Source organism: Eschrichtius robustus, chromosome 14 (genome assembly GCF_028021215.1).
Source record: "Eschrichtius robustus isolate mEscRob2 chromosome 14, mEscRob2.pri, whole genome shotgun sequence".
NCBI classification, from domain to species: domain Eukaryota; kingdom Metazoa; phylum Chordata; class Mammalia; order Artiodactyla; family Eschrichtiidae; genus Eschrichtius; species Eschrichtius robustus.
Window position 1 is genome coordinate 15662657 of NC_090837.1, and position 22598 is coordinate 15685254.

The 22598-nt window shown below is 45.0% G+C and overlaps 2 protein-coding genes and 1 pseudogene across 3 annotated transcripts; 1 reads left to right on the plus strand and 2 right to left on the minus strand.

Annotated features, from left to right (window-relative positions):
- Window positions 1–1576: 1576 nt before the first annotated feature.
- On the minus strand, window positions 1577–8772 carry LOC137776923 (2'-5'-oligoadenylate synthase 1-like). Its single transcript, XM_068563668.1, has 7 exons — window positions 8463–8772; window positions 7381–7669; window positions 5963–6147; window positions 4980–5212; window positions 3675–3828; window positions 2396–2560; window positions 1577–2254 (listed from the first exon to the last, which is right to left on the minus strand). Exons 1-6 carry the CDS (start codon window positions 8640–8642, stop codon window positions 2438–2440), a joined length of 1164 nt encoding a protein of 387 aa, XP_068419769.1. The 5' UTR covers window positions 8643–8772; the 3' UTR covers window positions 1577–2254; window positions 2396–2437.
- A 3855-nt stretch (window positions 8773–12627) lies between these two features.
- On the minus strand, window positions 12628–20847 carry LOC137776924 (2'-5'-oligoadenylate synthase 1-like). 2 transcript variants are annotated; one of them, XM_068563669.1, is made up of 5 exons: window positions 20596–20847; window positions 18829–19117; window positions 17204–17388; window positions 14483–14715; window positions 12628–13657 (listed from the first exon to the last, which is right to left on the minus strand). In XM_068563669.1, exons 1-5 carry the CDS (start codon window positions 20773–20775, stop codon window positions 13498–13500), a joined length of 1047 nt encoding a protein of 348 aa, XP_068419770.1. In that variant the 5' UTR covers window positions 20776–20847; the 3' UTR covers window positions 12628–13497. The 2 variants fall into 2 exon arrangements, 1 of the variants encoding a protein (XP_068419770.1); XR_011076355.1 differs by having other exon boundaries at window positions 13489–13657; window positions 14483–14710.
- Window positions 19816–20370, plus strand: LOC137776432 (ATP synthase F(0) complex subunit C1, mitochondrial pseudogene; annotated as a pseudogene).
- Window positions 20848–22598: the final 1751 nt, after the last annotated feature.

A 22598-nucleotide genomic window follows, 5' to 3' on the forward strand; every position in this document is an offset into this window, starting at 1 on the left:
GTGACTTTTTATTGGGGGAATCCCTCAGTGTTCTAATGGTCCATCCTTGAAGTGGTTTGATGGGGCAGACTGAGCGCCCCTCGTTTGTGGCCCATTTAGTTTGCCCCCAGGGACACCATATTTTATGACTAGCTCCTTAATTCTCTGTGGGTCAGGCCATCCTTACTGCCCCTCCACCCTACCACTCACGAAGAGAAGTGTGTCCACGTCACGGGTAAGTGTTGTCTCATGGCCGCTATGATTTCGGGGTTCTACCATCCCCAGTGCTGTTAGGAGGCCTGTGACAGCATCTTCTATGGAGGAGGCCACCCGAGCTTCTTAGTGATGCTGAGTCCTCTCACTGGCGTATTCTTTATGGCCTCGGTAACGCTGTATTCTCTGCTTTTCCATGGGAGATAATTTTCTGGACTTATATAGCACATCCACCCAAGCACATCCACTTCCCTGACCTTTGAATCCCATCTTCCACCATCTCCCATGGGAATATCAGCATTTTGTTCTCACCCGGCAGAAGCTCTCACTTTTTCCATTCTGAGAGCCTGGCTAACAGCAACTCCGCACCGTCTCCTGGGGTCCTTGCCAGGGTGTGAAGTCCTGAATTCCAGGAGGGGACTTCCAAGCCAATAAACTCTTCCGCATCTGACCTGACACTGGAGCCCCTTGATCAAGTGCCCTCGGGGTCACTTCCACACACACCCACCTGACTTTTGCTGCTACACGCTGCCCGGGTCTTCTGGCTGTTTGGGATATAGGTCCATCCCTCCCTCAGCAGGCCCAGCACGCCCCTGGCTGGGCTATTTTGGGACTCAACCCTACTCATAGTCCTAGTGGGCAGGAGGGGAAGTGGGTGCCGGTCCTGCGGGGTCTTATGGAAGAGAGACCTCTGCAGAGTCTCCTTGCAAGGGGGGAGGTGCTAGCTTTTAACAGAAGGGGTAGATGGGACATTTCTGAGCCCCAGGTTCAGAGGAGTCTGGGGATTCAAGATTTTCAGGGGCTTCCACTCTTATGTCCGCAGTCTATGTGTCAGGGTCCCAGTCTTTCCCAAGTAGGGTCGTGACCTTGCTTAGCAGGCCCGATTATTTTGAGAGTACTTAACTCTTTTACACCAACTAGTATGGCAATAATCAAAATGATGAATAATTACAAAGTGTTGGCCAAGATGTGGAGAGACTGAAACCCCCATTTATTGCTGAAGGGGATGTAAATGGTGCAGCTGCTATGGGCTACAGCAAGGTGGTTCCTCAAATGGGGGTGCAGGGAGGGTCTCCACCCTTATCTCCTTTGGCTAAACATTAGATCTGCCGGTTTTTGTTTCCCCGGAAGGAATTGCCCAGAATGGGGCTTTCTCTGCAGGGAATCAAAAATTTATGACTCGGGTGCTCCAATTTTCATTCCAGCATTTCCGTCATCCCTTACACAGTTGCTCCTCTGTTTCCAAATCTCATGAATTTGGACTTGAACCAACAGCTCCCAATACCAGTACCCCAGACTTTTCTATAACCTGGGCCGGCTGGCTTTGCAAAAACTATCAGAGCTCAGCTGAGAGAAATATTTATTAAAATTTTTTGTGCAAGAAACATTGCTTTATTGTTTCTTGTGGTCATACAAACAGTACAAACTTATGGCCAAAAATTAATAAAATCTGAAAATTCAAAAAAGTATAAAGATAAGCACATCTCGATTGGGTCCAGCTACATTTCAAGTGCTCAGTAGTGACTACTGTATTACACAGGGCAGTTCTAAAACTTTTCCTGGATAAATAATCAGAGATGTGGACAAAGGATGAACCAAAGATGTTTGTCTCAGGATTACCTGTAATTGAAATTTGGAAGGATCCTAGTCTATCCAACGGCAGAATATTCCACAAAATGTCAGCTCCATGAGGCAGGGATTTTTGTCTGCTTTGCTCATTGCTATGTTCCAGTGCCCAGAACGATGCTTGGCACATAGTAGGTGCTCAATTAATATTTTAAGTTGAATCAACGAATACGCACACATACATACGCACACACATATAATATGCAGATATACTTCTTGGCTCTGTGCCTTGTGGTTAATTAACACCCAACAAATGGTATTTGCTACTATTTTTGTTGTTATTGACAATAAATTGGACCACAACCCTCCCACCAGGTACAGAGAAGAGCGTGAAGACTGGGATTCCTCTCTTTTGTCTGAGTCTCTCCTGCTGTCTCTCAGAGGATATTGTCGGAGAACAGGCTCTGGTGGGGAGGGAGCTGTCGGAAAATGCTATCTGTGAAAGAAGAGAGAGCATAGAATGGCGGGAAGGATGGGGGTCAGGAGACCTGGATTCTGGTCCCAGGTCTGACACCAACTCATGGCCCTCTCGGGATCGAGGCCCCCCACCCCGCCCCTAGAAATGAGGGGGGCTGACCTGGATGGCTCCGGAGACCTTGCCTGTAAGAGATTCTGGCATTCAGAGGATGGCACATGTCCAATCCTCTTCCACCTGGGGAGGGGCCCCTCCCTGGAGTCTGAGTCTCGGAGAGGTTCCACAGTGCTGTCTAAAACCATAGGCCTCGCACGTCAGGTCTTGGGGCTGAAAGGGTGAAGCACATGATCACATTGGAGGGTAAAGCACATGATCACACTGGAGAGCTGGGCCTCCCACCTTGGCACTGGGTCTCAGTGAACATTTATGGTGGACAGGTGGACACTGTGATGTGCCACCTGGATCCCCTTTGAGGAAGGCCACGCCCCCTCCTGAGTTGTCCATTCAGTGGCTGATCCATGTTAGGGTATAAAGACCTGCCACCTCAGTCTTCTGCAGGACAACTCTGAAGGCCGTTGAAGCTCCAGGGCTCCCCAGCTGCACCTCTCCCTGTGCTGGTACCCGCTTAATTCCCCTCCTTTACACAGGTGTTGGATCCAATGGTCCTCCCCTGAAACATCCTGCACGTAAACTTCATCCCAGAGTTTTTTTCCTAGGAAACACATCTATGGCATCATCAACCCTCCCCACCCCGGCATGAGAAAGATCTCTACTCTTGGAGTGGAAAGGTCAGGCCCTCAGCCTCATACTTAGCTGGGTAACATGCCCACGTCCTCAGCTGCTCTGAGTCGCTCATTTGTCACATGATATTGAGGGGGGAGGGGATACAAGGCAGGATGTTTAGCTCAGTGGAGTAAACACTGGCGTTGGAGTCTACCGAGTTAGAACCCCAGCTCCACCACTCCCTGGCTGAGTGGCCTTGAGCAGGTGACTTCACCTCTCCGAGCTTCCTTTCCTCATCTGTAAGATGGGCGTAGAAAACATATCTCATGGGGTGTTGTGAGGATTTAATGAAATAATGAAATTTAAGGGGTTTAGAACAGAACCTTAGCCCAAAGCAGGTATTTATTAAGTGGTGGTTGTTATTGTTTATTTTTCTTCTTAGTGGAATGAGTCAACTGGAGCTGTTAAAAAAGTTACTTCCGGACAAGGAGGCATTAATTAAAGAATGAACTCTGGATGAGGGATGTGAGAAGTCCAGGAACTCTCTGTATGGGGCCAAAATGCCTTGTAAAATAGAGAGCACAGCCTGACACTATATGAATGTGAGTGACCTCTAGCAAGAGGCAATTTCTTAGGAAAGAATGGTCTCTATCTACCTGCCCCATGCTGTGTGGAGGGGGTGGGGGAAGGACGGCAGGGAAGAAGCAGAAGGTCTCACCGACACATCCCAGGAGCCTACTGCAGACCCGTCCGATTTCTTAAAGCATGGGTAACTCAGCCAGGCTCTAGCCTCTTGTGCCAGCCGCTGCCAGCTATATGGGTTTCCACCACCAACGTTTCCTGTAGGGTCAGCCGGGTCCAGAATCACAGGCCTGAAGAGCAATATTTAGAGAGAGAATAGGTGAGAAGCTGGGCTATGTCTGGGGGGTCTAGATGCTCCTGGAAGAGAAAAGTACCAGCCTGGCACAGGCTGGGACTCAGGGCAGCAGGAGGGGACCAGCAGGGCACTGCTCCCTGGGGTGTGTCCTGGGTGCCCTGCCCTATGGAGAACAGTGAGGAGAAGGAGGAGCCTTGCATTTGGGCTTTGATAGACTTCGGTTTGAATCTTACCTCTGCCCTTTATTAGGGGTGTGACCTTGGGCAGGTCTTTTGACCTCTCTAATCCTCAGTATCCTCATCTGTGAAATGGGGAGAATTGAACATCCCTACCTCCAAGGATGTTGTATGAGGATCTAGACAAGCATGTGAAATGCTCAGCACAGTAATTGGGACATAATAAGGGGTCAATACATGGCAGTTGCAATAATCATAATTTTTACTATGCTATTAGAGTGTGTTAGTCTTATAGCAAGCTCTTAGTTCCTGGGAGCAATTATTATTGTTGCAGCTGTTGTTATTTTAGTTGAAATTTCAGCTGTTTCACTCATTTTTTGTTAAGGTTTGGACAAGCTCTTTACCTTTCAGAATCTTGGTTTAGTCATCTGTAAAGCAGGTAGCATAGTGCCTGCCTCACAGGGTTGCTTGCACATTGTTTTTAAAATTAGACGGAAGGGCTTCCCTGGTGGCGCAGTGGTTAAGAATCCACCTGCCAATTCAGGGGACATGGGTTCGATCCCTGGTCCGGGAAGATCCCACATGCTGCAGAGCAACTAAGCCCGTGTGCCACAACTACTGAGCCTGCGCTCTAGAGCCTGTTCTCTGCAACAAGAGGAGCCACCTTGAGAAGGAGCAATGAGAAGCCTGTGCACTTCAACAAAGAGTAGCCCTTGCTCGATGCAGCTAGAGAAAGCCTGCACACAGCAACAAAGACCCAAAGCAGCCAAAAATAAATATATAAATAAATATTTTTTTTTAAATGCTTAAAAAAAATTAGATGGCAGTAGTAAAGTGCCCAGCAGAATCATTAGCACCAGAAGATGATCGATAAATGTGGAACTCTCCCACTTCTTACATTTCCAAGGTGTCACAGCTGTAATCATGGGTTCATTTATGTGGGGAGCTAAGCCATGTGGGGATAGAGTACCTGGGTTTTACAAGTTGCCTTGACAGGTATTGTCCAATAATAGGGTTTTCAAAGTTGTAATACTTTTTCCAGTAGATGCAAAGCTTCTGATGCTTCAGGACTAATTCCAAGACAGTCTGAAATCCCTGAGCTGTGCTGAATCTTGTTTCCATGCTTCCTTGCTCCCAAGCATAGACTGTCAGGAGCTCCAGGGCATACTGTGGGGGCAGTGGCTTCCCAAGCTTCTCCTTACACTGAGTAGAGGAAAAACAATCAGAAAAGTGGGTTTCTCTAGCTTTCGTGTAAAGCACATTTCTCATGGACCAAATTCAGCCTGCCACTTGTTTTTGTGTATAAAGTTTTCTGAGAGCAAATCCGCACCTATTCATTTATGTGTAGTTTATGGTGGCATTCATGCTACAAAGGCATTGTTGAGTATTTGTGACAGAGACCGTGTGACTTATAAAGTCTAAAATATTTGCTGACTTGCCCTTTACGGAAAGTTTATTGACCCCTGGTTAAAGGTATGAGCTCTGGATTCTGACTGATGTGGGTTTGAATCCTGGTTCCACCATTATCTGATTTGAGCAGACAATGTAGACTCTTGGAGCCTTATTTTTTCTCATTTGCCAAGTGAATGGTAATAATTGCACCTTCCTCAGAAGGATACTAGGAAAATTAACTGAGAGGAAGGACTTGTAGTGTTCCTAAGAGCCTAAAGAAGCAAAGAATTTTTTTTGTTTTTTTCTGGAGGAAGATATTTAATCCAAAGTCTCCAACTCTTTCACAGATAATTTTCATGTACAATGACCATCACATAAGTATCCAGGCACACAAAGAAACAAGACACCCAGAGTGATGACTAACAAAAACAAAAAATAAAATAGTAATAAGTCCACAAAACTTTCCGCTCTATTCCACCCCTCCCTCCTCCTCATGTCCTCACTCTCTTCCTTCTCTCCCTCCTCCTCCTCCGCTCTCTGTCTAGATGGGACATGCCATACCATTTGGTACCAGTGCTTCACAAGGCGGATGAGGCTCTTCAGCTTGGTTGGACGCTCCTTCAGGAAGGCTCGCTGCAGCTCCGTGAAGCAGGGGGAGAACTCGCCCTCTCTCCCCAGGAACTCGCACTCTCGGATAAGCTGGACGTAGACTTTAGGGTCAGGTCTGTAGCCTCTGGTCAACTGACCTGTTGGGAATTAATCCATAATGTGAAGATGTCAGCTCTTCTCTGAGTTTCTTTCAGTCCCTCTGAGGAGACAAGCTCACTGACCATGGGGGGCAGTGGAAAGGTCAGCAGGCCCAGAGCCAGGAGGCCTGAGGGCCATCCCCAGTCCTCGCTGCTCCCAGCTCCACTGCCGCCACCCCGTCCAAGCCAGCATCATCTCTCACCTGGACACAGCAGAGATGGCAGCAGCCTCCTTCCTGCATCCTCCACAGCCCATTCTCTACCCAGCGCCCACAGAGGCCTTTTAAAACCTGATCCTTCCACTTCTTGCTTCCCAGGACATCTGAATAAAATCCAAAGTCCTCGCAGTGGCCCAGGAGGTTCGGTGTGACCTGTCTCCTGCCACCTCTGCCATCTCACCTCTTGCCTTGATCCCTTTGCTACTTACTCCCCTGGTTATTTCACTTCTTCAAATATGCCAAGCTCATTCCTGTCTCAGGGCCTTTGCACTTGCTGTTTCCTCTTCCTGGAGGCCCCAGATCTTCCCAGGTTTGGCTACCTCTCATCCCTCGGGCCTTGGGTCAGAGGTCACCTTCCTTGTTGCCCTGTCTAAAAACGCCCTCTAAGCCCCATCATTCTCTTTTGAATCACCATATTTAGTTTTTGTCACAACAAGTTATCCTTTCATTTATGGTATTTAAATTATTATTGTCAGGCTCCAGGAGAGAGGTTCCCTGTCTGTCTCATTTATGGCCATAGAACAGTGCCTTGCACATGGAAGGTACTCAGTGGAAACTGAGCCTCAGAGATGTACTGCTTCCTGTCCCAGTGTTCCTGCACATTGTCTACCGATTCCAACCCTCAGACAAATTTGATGATATTTCCTTATGCTTTGGATAAAAGATGAAATTAACATACTGTGTTTACACCAGATATACGCTGCCTCGTTTTTAGAAAGAGAAGATTCACACACTTTGCCAAGAGTAAAACTAGTAAGCTTGGCAGGTGTTCTATAAAAATATACTGCTCCCAAATTGTACCAATTTGTTGTTAATGTCACTGCAGTGGCTGAGTATGACCCTAAACATTCTTGCCCCAGAAGAGATGCTAGGATCTCCTCCCCACTTGAAGGGATGCCCTGTTTAATAAGACTCTCAAAGTGAGAGAGATTTCTGCTCAGAAACATGCAAAGAGAGCAGAAGAAGCCCTGACATAGGACAAAGGCTGAAACACCTCGTGGCTGAGAGTGCTCACCCAGGGCATCAAAAGCGGGCAGGACATCAAACTCCACCCGCTCGTGGAGCTGAGGGGATCTAAGCACGAAGCTGAGAGCACGGGGATTCTTCCATTGCTGTTTCTGGACTTCAAACTTCACTTCAAATGTTTCCTCCCTTTGACAGGCTTCCAGCTGTCTCCTAATTTCCTCGATGAATTCTCCTCGGCGCTCAAGTTGTTCCTGAAAACTTTTAAGATTGGTGAGGAAGATGACGAGGTCAGCATCTGATCGGCCCCTGAGGGTCGTGCCTTTGCCTGAGGAGCCACCCTAAAAAAGGTGATGAGAATGAGAACTGACATTTATCATTGAGAAGAGCCTCCCTAAATAAAATGCTGAGAACAATCACTAACATTTTGAGTACTAGCCACTGTTCTGAAGGCATTACCAGTCTTAACTCCTAGAATGCTCACGAGAACTCTGTGATTTAGCTACTATTATTATCTGTTCCCATTTTCCAGATGGGGAAACAGATGCTGAGAGAGATTATGTATCAGCCCAATCACACAGCTGGTAGGTGGCAGAGATGCAATTCAGTCTGTGTTCTTTACTCCCTGTTCTTTACGACCTTATATGATTAATACTGTAAACTGGCCCATGGCTTATTTTACTTGATCTGCAAGCCCTGCAAAGTACTGGGAATTATGGATGATGAAATTGAGGCACAGAGAGGTTAAGTGACTTGCCCAAGATTTCACAGCAGCAGGTGCTATCTGCTTTCAAAACTTATACTCTTAACCAGCTCATGAGTCTGCAGGAATGGTGAGTTCCCAGCCTGGTCAATGATTAGCGGATTGTTGATACTGCTGGGCTTCAGTTTGTCTATCTCTGTGGCGGACGTGACATAGGTGGTTTATAAACTTCACCTGGGCATTTGTTAAAAGCTTATAGATGGAGGCCCTCACCCCAAAAGCTATTTTCACAAGCTGTGGTTATAGTTTTGGCATGGATAAATCAGAAACCACCAGCCCCAGAGACCTCAACCTTTTGCTCTCTGTCTGTCTCTGTGGAAACGCTTGCTCTTCCGGCCTCCTTCTCCCCAGCCAGGCAGTTCTGGACTCACCTTCACAACTTTGGACACCCGAATAGGGTGGGAGGCCCATCGGAAACACCTCTCCTTCAGGAAACTGCAGATGATGTGGATGGCTTCATTGACCTGTGTGCGGAAATCCTCGTCTGGCAGGAGGTGGTCTTCGATGAACTTGTCTAGAAACCTGGCCGGGGTATCACTGAGCTCCATCATGACGCTGGGACGGGAGAGCCAGAAGGGGCAGAGCTGGCGGGGAAAACCTTTTAGCTTCTATCTCTTCTGCTGCCTGGGTCCAGGAGGCTGTTAGTTTCATTTCACTGGAAGGGAGGAGCTGTGCCCTGAGTCTGGGCTGCTGTTGGTTTCGTTTCCTTGGAAGGGAGGGGCTTTGCCCTGAGTCTTTGTCTCTCAGCAAATCCAACATTCCTTTGATTCTGAACCCTGTTCGTTCTCCCAGCTCTTTCCTCCAGTATCCCAGAATTACTCCCTGCCTTTAACAGGCAACCTAGAACATCTGGTCTTTCTTCAGACTGTACTCTGGAAAGGTACTTTTTAACCCAGGTTAGTACTTCACCCAAGAGTAATCATGAGTAAAAACACACTTTTTGTTTCCTTTTCCTCTTTTTTCGTTGCTGACAAAATTGTTTTATAGTCTCCTGTGATCTTTGCAGCAGTACATGTATATTGCAAACAGAAATGGTCAGAAAAATCCAGAAGCATAAAGTCCATCCCTGATCCTAAACCTCAAAGACTACAACTATAACTACTTTGGTGCAGATCTTTTCAGATGTTTTTCTAGGTTAACACACACATACACACAAACATAATTTGTCTCTCTCTCTCTTTTTTAATGGCATGACTATAATGATTTTACTTTTTGATTAATAGACTTTATTTCTTAAGGCATTTTTAAGTCGATAGAAAAATTGCGAGCTGTCTCTAGCTGTGCATCTTTGAACACGTGTGTAACTGGGCATGCCTCAATGTCCCAATCTGTAGAGAGGGCAAACTTTTCTTTCTCACTCACAGAACTGCTTCTGAGGATAATCTGAAAGAAGAGACACAAAAGGGGATTTGAAAGGTATCAAATGCTGAGCATAAATAAAGGGCAGGGACTTACCTGGCGGTCCAGTGGTTAAGACCTTGCCTTCCAGTGTAGGGGATGTGGGTTCGATCCCTGGTCGCGGAGCTAAGATCCCTCATGCCTCGGGGCCAAAAAACCAAAACACAAAAAACAGAAGCAGTATTGTAACAAATTCAATAAAGACTTTAAAAATGGTCCACATCAAAAAAAAATCTTAAAAAAAAAATAAAATAAAGGGCAATTCTGACTTTAAAAATCTTCATTGGGTCTTAAATCGTTTCCTGTTCCCATTTTCACAATGGTCACCAGGGCAGCTGTTTCACTGGTGGTTGCTGTTAACTCTACTTCTGGAGGGTTGGGTAGATGGGGTGGTGGGGAGAGTTATTTAAGAAAAGCAATTTGCATGTGGCTGGGATTTATGGGAGTGCAGGACAGGAGCCCAGGAGCTAACGTTCTCTATTGCATCGTATGAGAAAATTACACCAAATTATGAAAAATCAGACTTATCCCTGACATGCGTATTCTTTTGTTAAGAATTCTTCATTCGAAGAGAATCTGGAGCAAAGTCCACACTGGCCTGAGTTTTTAGCCATGACCTTAAGGGAAGCATTGCATTCTATTATCAGAGGCGGTGTGGGAGCAGGGGATGGGAGGGAGTGTCTCCCAGACTGGAGAGATCATTAATAAACACTCTTTGCCATGAGTAAGATAGCGATGGTAATTACTTATAACCATAATGGCAGGTATTAACTGAGCACTTCCTATGTAGCAGACTCCACAAAAGTGCTCCTCTCAGATCCCCAACTGCAGAGGACAGATCTATGCTGGCCCATTGTTAGAAAAGTAAAGTTCACACACTTTGCCATAAATCAAACAAGTAAGCCTGGTAGGGGTTCCATAAGAAATGTCTTGGCCCCAAATTGTGCCAGTTTGCTGTTTACTGTTGCTTGCATGGTTTAATCAGGACTGCCCCAGGAGAGATACTACTGGGTGGGCCAAAAGTTTCATTCGGTTTTTTCCGTACGATGGCTCTAGCAGCACTTAGTTGGCTTTAACTTCATTCCAAACAATTTTGTTAGATTGTATGTGACAGCGGTCATATCAGCGTGTATTTAAAAAAAGACATCAAAATTGGTGAATTTTTGTGTAGCCATTTTAATATTGAAGATGGAAGAAAAAAACAACATTTTCCGCATATTATGCTTTATTATTTCAAGAAAGGTAAAACCGCAACTGAAACACAAGAAAAGATTGGTACAGTGTATGGAGAAGGTGCTGTGACTGATCGAACATGTCAAAAGTGGTTTGCTAAGTTTTGTGCTGGAGATTTCTCGCTGGACGATGTTCCACGGTCGGGTAGACCAGTTGAAGTTGATAGCGATCAAATCGAAACAATAATTGAGAACAATCAACGTTATACCATGTAGGAGATAGCTGACACACTCAAAATATCCAAATCAAGTGCTGAAAATCATTTGCACCAGCTTGGTTATGTGAATCACTTTGATGTTTGGACTCCACATAAGTTATGTGAAAAAAACCTTCTTGACCATATTTCCGCATGTGATTCTCTACTGAAACGTACTGAAAACGTTCCGTTTTAAAAACAAATTGTGACGGGCGATGAAAAGTGGATACTGTATAATGTGGAATGGAAGAGATCGTGGGGCAAGTGAAATGAACCACCACCAACCACACCAAAGGCCAGTCTTCATCCAAGGAAGGTGATGTTGAGTAAATGGTGGGATTGGGAGTCCTCTATTATGAGCTCCTTCTCGAAAACCAAACAATTAATTCCAACAAGTACTGCTCCCAATTAGACCAACTGAAAGCCGCGCTCGATGAAAAGCGTCCAGAATTAGTCAACAGAAAACGCATAATCTTCCATGAGGGTAACACAAGACCGCATGTTTCTTTGATAACCAGGCAAAAACTGTTACAGCTTGGCTGGGAAGCTCTGATCCATCCGCCGTATTCACCAAATATTGCACCTTCGGATTTCCATTTATTTCGGTCTTTACAAAATTGTCTTAATGGAAAAAATTTCAGTTCCCTGGAAGACTGTAAAAGGCACCTGGAACAGTTCTTTGCTCAAAAAGATAAAAAGTTTTGGAAAGATGGAATTATGAAGTTGCCTGAAAAATGGCAGAAGGTAGTGGAACAAAAGGGTGATTACGTTGTTCAATAAAGTTCTTGGTAAAAATGAAAAATGGGTCTTTTATTTTTACTTGAAAACCGAAGGTACTTTTTGGCCCACCCAATGTGATCTCCTCCCCATTTTTTAGGGACACCTTATTTTGGTAAGACTCTCAAACTGTGGGGGGCGTCTGCTCGGAAATATGAAGAGAGAGAGAAAGAAGCCCTGATACAGGACAAAGACTGAAACCCCATGTGGCTGGGAGGGTGGAAGGCAGGCAGTACATCAAACTGCACCCTACACAAACTGTAAAGCAACTATACTCCGATAAAAGTTAATAATAATGAAAAAAATAACTGCACCCCCTGGTGGGGCTGGGGCACCTGGCCACGATGCTGAGTGCCCAGGGCGGCTCAGAGAACTCCACCCTCATCTCTGTTGCTTCAACCTTAGTTCTTCCCAGTTTCATTTCCTCAGCAGGAAGTTGCCCAGAATGGGGACTCAGCTCTGGGCAGTCAGGAATTTATGACTCGGGTGCTTCAAATTTCATGAGAGCATTTCCGTCATCCCTTACACACTTGCTCCTCTGTTTCTGAACCTCATGAACTTGTACCTGAACCAGCAGCTCCAAACTGCAGCACCCTTGAGCTTCCTGTCACCTGGGTCTGCCAGCTTTGCCCAAACTATCAGAGCTCAGCTGACAAATACTTATCACAAAAGGTTTTGAAAGAAAAGGCTTTATTGTTTCTTGTGGTCATTCAAGCAGTACAAATTTACAGCAAAACAAAAATCGCAAAATTCAGAAAAGTACAAAGCTCACTCACCATGCTTTAATCGAATATACCCACTGAAAACATTTAGGTCTTCATGAAACCAACCATTACAAAATGAAATTAAAGAAAACCTACTAAGTACAATAACATAAAAACAAGTATCTAGGAATGATATGACAAAACACACTTAAGACCAATGCAGGGAAAAACTATAAAACATAGTTAACAGAGTCATTCAAGAAGAGGAAAATTAATGGAAAGAAGCTCCAAGTTTGTGGATTCGGATTCTCAATAGATGTCATCTTCCCTGAACTAATTTATGGAATTCTAATCAAATGCCTCCCCGTATTTTGGGTGAAATTTCACAAATGGAGTATAATATTAACATAGAAATAGAGCCAAGAGAAGACATTGGTTTGGATAAGAACGGAGTTTTCTACAAGATATTAAGAATTAACACCAGGCTAGAGTAATTAGTCAAGATAGTATTAACTCAAGGATGCCAAAGTTGACCAATGGAACTACACAGACTCACACACAGACAGGCTCTGGACGTATGTTAGAGGTGGCTTTTACAGAACAGTGGGGAAAGGATGGTCCCTTCAACAAATGCTGCTGGAATGTTTGGTGACTTGAGCAAGTGCCCAAATCTCAGTGTATTATTATGACAACAAGAATAAGAACCATCTCACAGGGATGCTGGAGGACTCAAAGGAGGAACAGTAATATGGAGAAGCCAAAGACTGTTTCGCAGCCACACACGTGACCAGTGACTCAGGTGGTAAGAACATGCTTGATCTTTTGTGCATCCTTAAGGGAGTTTTTATTGACTGGACTTCTGTAAATGCAATGTTGTTTTTGGTACCAAGACGGGGTGACAATGTGAGTTGGTAAGCCTATTGTCTAATCCAGTGATTCACTCTGGGGCAGAACATATGTGTAATTTTACATTTTCTAGTAACCACCGTAAAAGAGTACAAAGACAGAGATGAAATTCAATTTGATTTAATGCAGTATTTCTAGAAGTTGTTCTTTCAACGTGCCATTAATATCAGGTCACATGAGGGAATCAGGAGGTCACACCGGCACCTTCCAGGTGCTGACTGGAGACCCATCCCAATTCTTACAGCATGAGTACCCCAGCCAGACTCTAACCTCTTGTGCCAGTAGCTGCCAGCTATATGGGTCTTTACCAGCCACATTTCCAGTAGGGTCAGCTGGGTCCAGAATCACAGGTCTGAAAAGCAACAGTTAGAGAGGGGCAGGTGAGTATGTGGGCTGTGTTGAGGGGGCCTAGAGCTCCTGGCAGAGCAAAATACCAACTTGGGCAGACTGGGACTCAGGGCAGCAGGAGGGGCCCAGGAGGGCACTGCTCCCTGGGGTGTGACCTGAGTGCCCTCCCCTACGGTGGGCATTGAACACAAGGAGAAGGAGGCTTGCATTTGGGCCCTGATAGACCTGGGTTTGAATCTTACCTCTGCTCTTTATTAGTGGTGTGTCCTTGGGCAGGTCACCTGAATCTCTAATCCTCAGTATCCTCATCAGTGAAATGGGGAGATTTGAGTAACCCTACCTCAAAGGATGTTGTATGAGGATCTAGACAAGCATGTGAAGTGCTCAGAACAGTAACTGGAACATAATAAGGGGTCCATACATGTCAGTTTTAATAACCCAAATTTTACTATTCTGTTCGAATGTGTTAGTCTTACAGCAAGCTCTTACTTCCTGGGAGCAGTCATTATTGTTGCTGTAGCTATTGTTATTTGAGTCAAATTTCAGCTATTTCACTCATTTTCTGTTAAGGTTTGGACAAGCTCTTATTTCTCCAAACCTCAGTCATCTGTAGAATGGTTAGCATAGTGCCTGCCTCACTGGATTGGAGGTTATTATTTAAATTTATTATCTAAATCAGATGGTAGGAGTAAAGTGCCCAGCAAAATGATTGACAATAGATGATGATCAATAAATATGGATCCCTCCCACTTCCTACATTTCCAAGGTGCCACAGCTGTAATCATGGGTTCATTTATGTGGGGAGCTAAGCCATGTGGGGATAGAGTACCTGGGTTTTGCAAGTTGCCTTCTCAGGTATTGTCCAATAATAGGGTTTTTAAAGTCATAATACTTTTCCCAGTAGATGCAGAGATGCTGGTGCTTCAGGACTAATTCCAAAACAGTCCGAAATCCCTGAGCTGTGCTGAATTCTGTTTCCATGCTTCCTTGCTCCCAAGCATAGACTGTCAGGAGCTCCAGGGCATATTGTGGGGGCAGTTTTTTCCCACGTCTCATCCTACACTGAGAAGAGGAAAAAAAATTAGGAAAATGAGTTTGTTCAGCTTTTATGTGAACAAGAGTTAATGCCTATTCTTCTCAAACTATTCCAGAAAATTGTGGATTAAGAGATGGTTCCAAACTCATTCTACACCAAAACCAGACAAAGATATTACAAAAAAAGAAAATTATAGGCCTGATGATCATAGATGCAAAAATCCTCGACAAAATATTAGCAAAGCAAATTCAACAATATATTAAAAGATCATACACCATGATCAAGTTGGATATATTCCACCGATTCAAGGATGCTTCTGTATCCACAAATCAATCAACGTGATACATTTGCATTAACAAAACGAAGGATAAAAAGCATATGACCATTTCCACAGATACAGAAAAAACATTTGAGAAAATTCAACAGCCTTCTGTGATACAAACTCTTAACAAGGTGGGTATGGAGAGAACATAACTCAATATAGGCCCTACACGACCAACCCACGGCTAAACCATACTCAATGGTGAAGGCTGAAAGCTTTTCCTTTAAGATCAGGAACAAGACATATATGCCCACTCTCCCCACATATATTCAACATAGTATTGGAAGTCCGTCCATGGCAATCAGGCATGAAAAAGAAACAAAATGCAGGGACTTCCCTGGTGGCGCAGTGGTTAAGAATCCGCCTGCCAATGCAGGTGACACGGGTTCGAGCCCTGCTCCGGGAAGATCCCACATGCCGCGGAGCGACTAAGCCCGCCCCATGCACCACAACTACTGAGCCTGCGTGCTGCAACTACTGAAGCCCACGGGCCGACAGCCCGTGCTCCGCAACAAGAGAAGCCACCGCAATAAGAAGCCCGTGAACTGCAAGGAAGAGTAGCCCCCGCTCGCTGCAACTAGGGAAAGCCCACGTGCAGCAACAAAGACCCAACGGATCCAAAAATAAATAAACTTTAAAAAAACATTAAAAAAGGAAACAAAATGCATCCAAATTAAAACAGAAGTTACACTATTGCTATTTGCAGGTGACATGATACTATACATAGAAAACCCTAAAGACGCCACCAAAAAACTTTTAGAACTAAAAACTGAATACAGGAATATTGCAGGACACAAAAATAATATACAGAAATCTGTTGCATTTCTATACATGAATAACAAACTATCAGAAAGAGAAATTTTAAAACAATCTCATTTACAATTGCATCAAAAAGAAGAAAAAAACTAGGAATAACTTTAACCATAAATGTGAAAGACCCGTACCCTGAAGTATATAAGACTTTGATGAGAGAAACTGAAGATGACAAAAATAAAAGGAAAGATATACCATGCTCATGGATTCAAGGAATTAATATTGTTACAATGTGCATACTACCCAAAGCAATCTACATGCGCATCACTGTGGTATGTGATTTACTACTGCTGTGCCATGTTACTATTTGCAAGTGAGAAAACGGGAGGGACAAGATGTTAATTCATTTGCCCAAATTCAGACAGCTAGGAAGTGAACCGAAGAGTGTGTTGGGGGGTGGGGGTGTTAGCACTCATTAATTTATTGAGTAATTACTTACTGAGAACCTATTATGTGCCAGGCACTATTCTAGGTTCTGGGGATACAGCAGTGAAGAAAATATACAAATCCCTTCTTTTATGTACATTTTTAGTGGGGAGACAGGCAATAAACAAATAAGCTCATGCAAAGGCCCTGAGGCTGGAGTAGAGTTTCCCTCTTGGAGGACTAATGAAGAGGAGAGCATGGCCTGGGGGAGTGGTGAGGGGGCAGAGATGGGGGTTCAGAGAGGTCGAGGGCAGATCCTGTGAGCCTCCCAAGTGACTTGGACCAGGGTGGGAGTGACTGAGGTGGTGATGGCTGATGATAATGGGTATATTTTAGATACAGGACCAAGCCATTTACAGACTGGTTGGATATGTATTTGTGTGTGTGTGTGTGTGTGTGTGTGTGTGTGTGTGTGTGTCTGTGTGTGCAAAAGATAAGAAAGAGCCACAGTTTTGTCCAGAGTAACTGGAGGGGTGGAGTTGTTATTTCCTGATAAGGGAAGACCAGGAAGAATGAGATACCTGAGTCCACTGGCACCTGTCCCGGGCCCTACCCTTCTTCTCCCTTTCCTTTCCCCCCTCCCCACAACCTCTACTCTTCCACCTTCTTCCTCTCATCCTCTCCCTCCTTGTTCCCTGCCTTCTCCCCTCCTTCATGCTCTTTCCCTCCTCTCCATTCATCTCTGTCCATCTCCCTCCTTCCTCCCCCATCCTTTCTGATTCCTCTCCTCCTCCTCCTCCCGCTCCTCTTTCTTCTCTTCCCCACTCCTCTCCCCTCCCCTCCCTTTCCTTCTTCCCCCTCCCGCTGCCTCATCCTTGCTTCCTCCCCACACCTCTCCCTCCTCCTTCCCTCCCTCTATTCCACCCCTCCCTCCACCTCTTGTTCTCACTCTCTTCCTTCTCTCCCTCCTCCTCCTCCTCCTCTGCTCTCTGTCTAGATGGGACATGCCATACCATTTGGTACCAGTGCTTCACAAGGCGGATGAGGCTCTTCAGCTTGGTTGGACGCTCCTTCAGGAAGGCTCGCTGCAGCTCCGTGAAGCAGGGGGAGAACTCGCCCTCTCTCCCCAGGGACTCGCACTCTTGGATAAGCTGGACGTAGACTTTAGGGTCAGGTCTGTAGCCTCTGGTCAACTGACCTGTTGGGAATTAATCCATAATGTGAAGATGTCAGCTCTTCTCTGAGTTTCTTTCAGTCCCTCTGAGGAGACAAGCTCACTGACCATGGGGGGCAGTGGAAAGGTCAGCAGGCCCAGAGCCAGGAGGCCTGAGGGCCATCCCCAGTCCTCGCTGCTCCCAGCTCCACTGTCGCCACCCCGTCCAAGCCAGCATCATCTCTCACCTGGACACAGCAGAGATGGCAGCAGCCTCCTTCCTGCATCCTCCACAGCCCATTCTCTACCCAGCGCCCACAGAGGCCTTTTAAAACCTGATCCTTCCACTTCTTGCTTCCCAGGACATCTGAATAAAATCCAAAGTCCTCGCAGTGGCCCAGGAGGTTCGGTGTGACCTGTCTCCTGCCACCTCTGCCATCTCACCTCTTGCCTTGATCCCTTTGCTACTTACTCCCCTGGTTATTTCACTTCTTCAAATATGCCAAGCTCATTCCTGTCTCAGGGCCTTTGCACTTGCTGTTTCCTCTTCCTGGAGGCCCCAGATCTTCCCAGGTTTGGCTTCCTCTCATCCCTCGGGCCTCGGGTCAGAGGTCACCTTCCTTGTTGCCCTGTCTAAAAATGCCCTCTAAGCCCCATCATTCTCTTTTGAATCACCATATTTAGTTTTTGTCACAACAAGTTATCCTTTCATTTATGGTATTTAAATTATTATTGTCAGGCTCGGAGAGAGGTTCCCTGTCTGTCTCATTTATGGCCATAGAACAGTGCCTTGCACATGGAAGGTACTCAGTGGAAACTGAGCCTCAGAGATGTACTGCTTCCTGTCCCAGTGTTCCTGCACATTGTCTACCAATTCCAACCCTCAGATAAATTTGATGATATTTCCTTATGCTTTGGATAAAAGATGAAATTAACATACTGTGTTTACACCAGATACATGCTGCTTCATTTTTTGGGGATTTATCTATTTGTTTTTAATTGAAGTATAGTTGATTTACAATATTGTGTTATTTTCAGGTGTCCAGCAAAGTGATTCAGTTACAAATTTATAAGATATTGAATATAGTTCCCTATGCTATTCAGTAAAACCTTGTTGGTGATCTACTTTATATGTAGTAGTGTGCATCTTTTGCTGCCTCATTTATAGAAAGGTAAGATTCACACAATTTGCCATAAGTAGAACTAGTAAGCCTAGCGGGTGTTGTATAAGAAATGTCTTACCCCCAAATTGTACCAATTTGTTGTGTAATGTCACTGTGGTGGCTGAACATGACCCTAGTTATCTTGCTCCGAGAGAGATACTAAGATCTCCTCCCCATGTTGAAGGGATGTTTATGTTTTAATAGACTCTTGAACTGAGGAAGATTTCTGCTCAGAAACATGAAAAAAAAAAAAAAAAAAAAAAGAGGAAGAAGCCCTGACATAGGACAAAGGCTGAAACACCTTGTGACTGGGAGTGCTCACCCAGGGCATCAAAGGCAGGCAGGACATCAAACTTTACCCCCTGGAGGAGCTGAGGGGACCTGAGCACGAAGCTGAGAGCACGGGGCTTCTTCCTTCGGCGTTTCTGGACCTCAAACACCACTTCAAATATTTCCTCTCTTTGACAAGCTTCCAGCTGTTTCCTAATTTCCTCGATGAATCGTCTTCGGTACTGAAGCTGTTCCCGAAAACTTGTGAGACTGGTGACGAAGATTACAAGGTCAGCATCTGATAGGCCCTTGAGGGTTGTGCCTTTGCCTGAGGAGCCACCCTAAAAAAGGTGATGAGGATGAGAACCGACATTTATCACTGAGAAGAGCCTTCCTAAATAAAATGCTGAGAACAATCACTAACATTCTGAGTGCTAGCCACTCAGTGTTCTGAAGGCATTACCAGTCAACTCCTAGAATGCTCACAAAAACTCTATGATTTAGCTACTATTATCATCTGTTCTCATTTTCCAGATGGAGAAACAGATGCTGAGAGAGATTATGTATCAGCCCGATCATGCAGCTAGTAGGTGGCAGAGATGCAATTCACACCCTGGTTGCCTTTTTACAGGGTCTGTGTTCTTTATTCCCTGTTCTTTTTGACCTTATATAATTAATACTGTAAACTGGTCCATGGCTTATTTTACTTGACCTGCAAGCCCTGCAGGGTACTGGGAATTATGGATGAAATTGAGGCACAGAGAGGTTAAGTGACTTGCCCAAGATTTCACAGCAGCAGGTGCTATCTGCTTTCAAAACTTACACTCTTAACCAGCTCATGAGTCTGCAGGAATGGTGAGTCCCCAGCCTGGTTGATGATTAGCAGATTGTTGATACAGCTGGGCTTCAGTTTGTCTATCTCTGTAGTGGACGTGACACAGGTGGTTTATACACTTCACCTGGGCATTTGTTAAAAACTTACAGGTAATAAGGATGTTAAAAAAAAAAAAAAAAAAAAAAAAAAAACTTACAGGTGAGTCAGTCACCTTGAGCCGGGCGAGCGCTGTGTTCTGAGCAGGGGCAGCAGGACAGTGGGAGTGCAGACCGAAAAAATGCAGACCACCAGGGCACTACTCATTCCTCCTGCTCTGATCTGCTCTTGTACCAGGGGTCTGAGTAGGCCTGTGTCTGCCTCCTTCCTGAGTAGGCCAGAGATCCCATCTGAACAGCCTTCTTACAGCAGTGTCCCACTCCAGGTGGCCAGGCGGGAGTTCCAGACCAGTGTTGTCTCCCGGGACATTGACACAGCGGCCAAGTTTATTGGTGCTGGGGCTGCCACAGTTGGTGTGGCTGGTTCAGGGGCCGGCATTGGAACAGTGTTCGGCAGTTTGATCACTGGCTATGCCAGGAACCTGTCTCTGAAGCAGCAGCTCTTCTCCTATGCCATTCTGGGCTTTGCCCTGTCTGAGGCTATGGGACTCTTCTGTTTGATGGTCGCCTTCCTCATCCTCTTTGCCATGTGAGGCTCCATGGAGGGCACCTATCCACCCCTGCTGCTTCGACTCCAGGCCATGCCCGGTGCTAGAGTGTGCTAAGCTTTTACCATTAAACACAATGTTTCTCTAAAAACAAAACAAAACAAAAAACTTACAGGTGGAGGCCGTCACCCCAGAAGCTACTTTCACAAGCTGTGGTTATAGTTTTGGCATGGATAAATCAGAAACCACCAGCCCCAGAGACCTCAACCTTTTGCTCTGTCTCTGTGGAAACACTTGCTCATTCAGCCCCCTTCTCCCCAGCCAGGCAGTTCTGGACTCACCTTCACAACTTTGGACACCCGAACAGGGTAGGGGGCCGATTGGAAACACCTCTCCTTCAGGAAACTGCAGATGATGTGGATGGCTTCATTGACCTGTGTGCGGAAATCCTCGTCTGGCAGGAGGCGGTCTTCGATGAACTTGTCCAGTTGGTTGGCTCGGGTCTTTCTGAGCTTCTTCATGATGCTCAGGCAGGGACAGGAGAGCCAGAGGCGGCAGAGTTGGCTGCCAAACCCTGTTAGCTTCTACCTCTTCTGCTGCCTGGGTCTAGGAGGCTGTTAGTTTCATTTTCTCGAAAGGGTGGAGCTGTGACCTGAGTCTGGAGTGTCACTGGTTTCCTTTCTTTGAAAGGGAGGAGCCATACCCTTGTTCTTTGCCTTTAAGAAATCAAAAACCCCTTTGACCCTGTGTCTCCCAGCTCTTTCCCCTGCTCTCTGAGACTTGCTCTGCCTTTATCCAGCCCCCTAGAACATCAGGCCTTTCTTCAGACTGTTCTGAAAATGTTGCTTTTTAACCCAGGTTAGTACCTCACCCAAGAGAAATCATAAGTAAAAACTTTTGGGGGGGTTTCCTTTGTCTTTTTTTGTTACCTACAAAATTGGTTTATGGTCTCCTACGATCTTTACAGCAGTACCTGCATATTATAAAAAGAAAAATGTCAGAAAAATCAGGGAGCATAAAGACCATCCAGGATCCTAAACTTCGAAGACTACATCTATAAACATTTTGGTGGAGATCTTTCCAGATATTTTTTTCTATGTTAACGCACACACACATACACACAAACTCTAACCATGTATCTCTTTTTTCTAAATGACATTGTCCTATACTTTTCCCCCTTTTGATTAATAGACTTTATTTCCTAAAGAAGTTTTGGGTTTAAAGAAAAATTGAAGTACAGAGTTCACTTATGTCCCCTCTCCTTCCACCTATAGTTTCCCCTATTATCAAATTTGGTGTGGTACATTTGTTGCAAGATGAATTGATAATTGATATGTTATCATTAAATAAAGTTCAAAGTTTACATTAGGGTTCACGCTACGTTGTACATTTTATGGGTTTGCCAAATCATAACGTGTTGTCTCCACCAATTATGAAATCATTGCAGAATTGTCTCACCTGTTGCTCCACGATCTCTGAGTTTAGATGTTTCTTCTCTTCTAATATATGCATTCAGTGCTAAAAATTCTCCTCTAAGCACTGCTTTCACTGTGTCTCTAAATTTTATTTTTTCTTTTCCTTGAGTGTAAAATATTTTTTCAATGTCTCTTGAGACTTTTAGACCCATGTGTGTGTTAGAAGTGTGTTATTTAATCTCCAAAGATGTTGGAATTTTCCAGATCTTTCTTTTCTTGGTTTCTTGTTTAATTCCATTGTGGTAAAGAGCATACCTTGTATGCTATCTATGCTTTTGAATCTGTTAAGGTGTGTTCTATGGCCCAGACAGTAGTCTATCTCGGTGAATATCCCATGTGAGCTTGAGAATAATGTGTATTCTGCCGTTGTTGGGTGAAGCAGTCCGTCAGTGACAATTAGCTATCTTTCTGAATCACCCTTCTCTTAACCAGCTCATCAATTAATTGACACTCCCCACTCCTTCTGTATAATATATTGACTTATGCCTAAGGCACGTGGGACCATGAAGGGGATGGGCATTCATCTACGTGACACTCTATACACACAGTTGGAATGTATGTTTATCAAAGATTCTGTTTGCTCCCAAATGCTTTTTGGGCAATCGTACTTGTTAATGAAATATATACTTTTGACAAAATATACGTAAACAAATCCAGCATGAGTGCGAAAGCTATCTGTCCTTAGAAAACCAGCACTGAATTCTTTGGAAAGATGTAACAAAGCCTAGTGCCGTAAAACAGTGCAGAGAATTAGGTATGAGTGAGACAACTCTAACAGAACTGAGGGCATAATTGGAAAAATCCAGAATTAGGCCCTCATGTCTTTGCAGGTGACTTTACGTTCTTGTTTTCTTTAAAGAAACAGAACA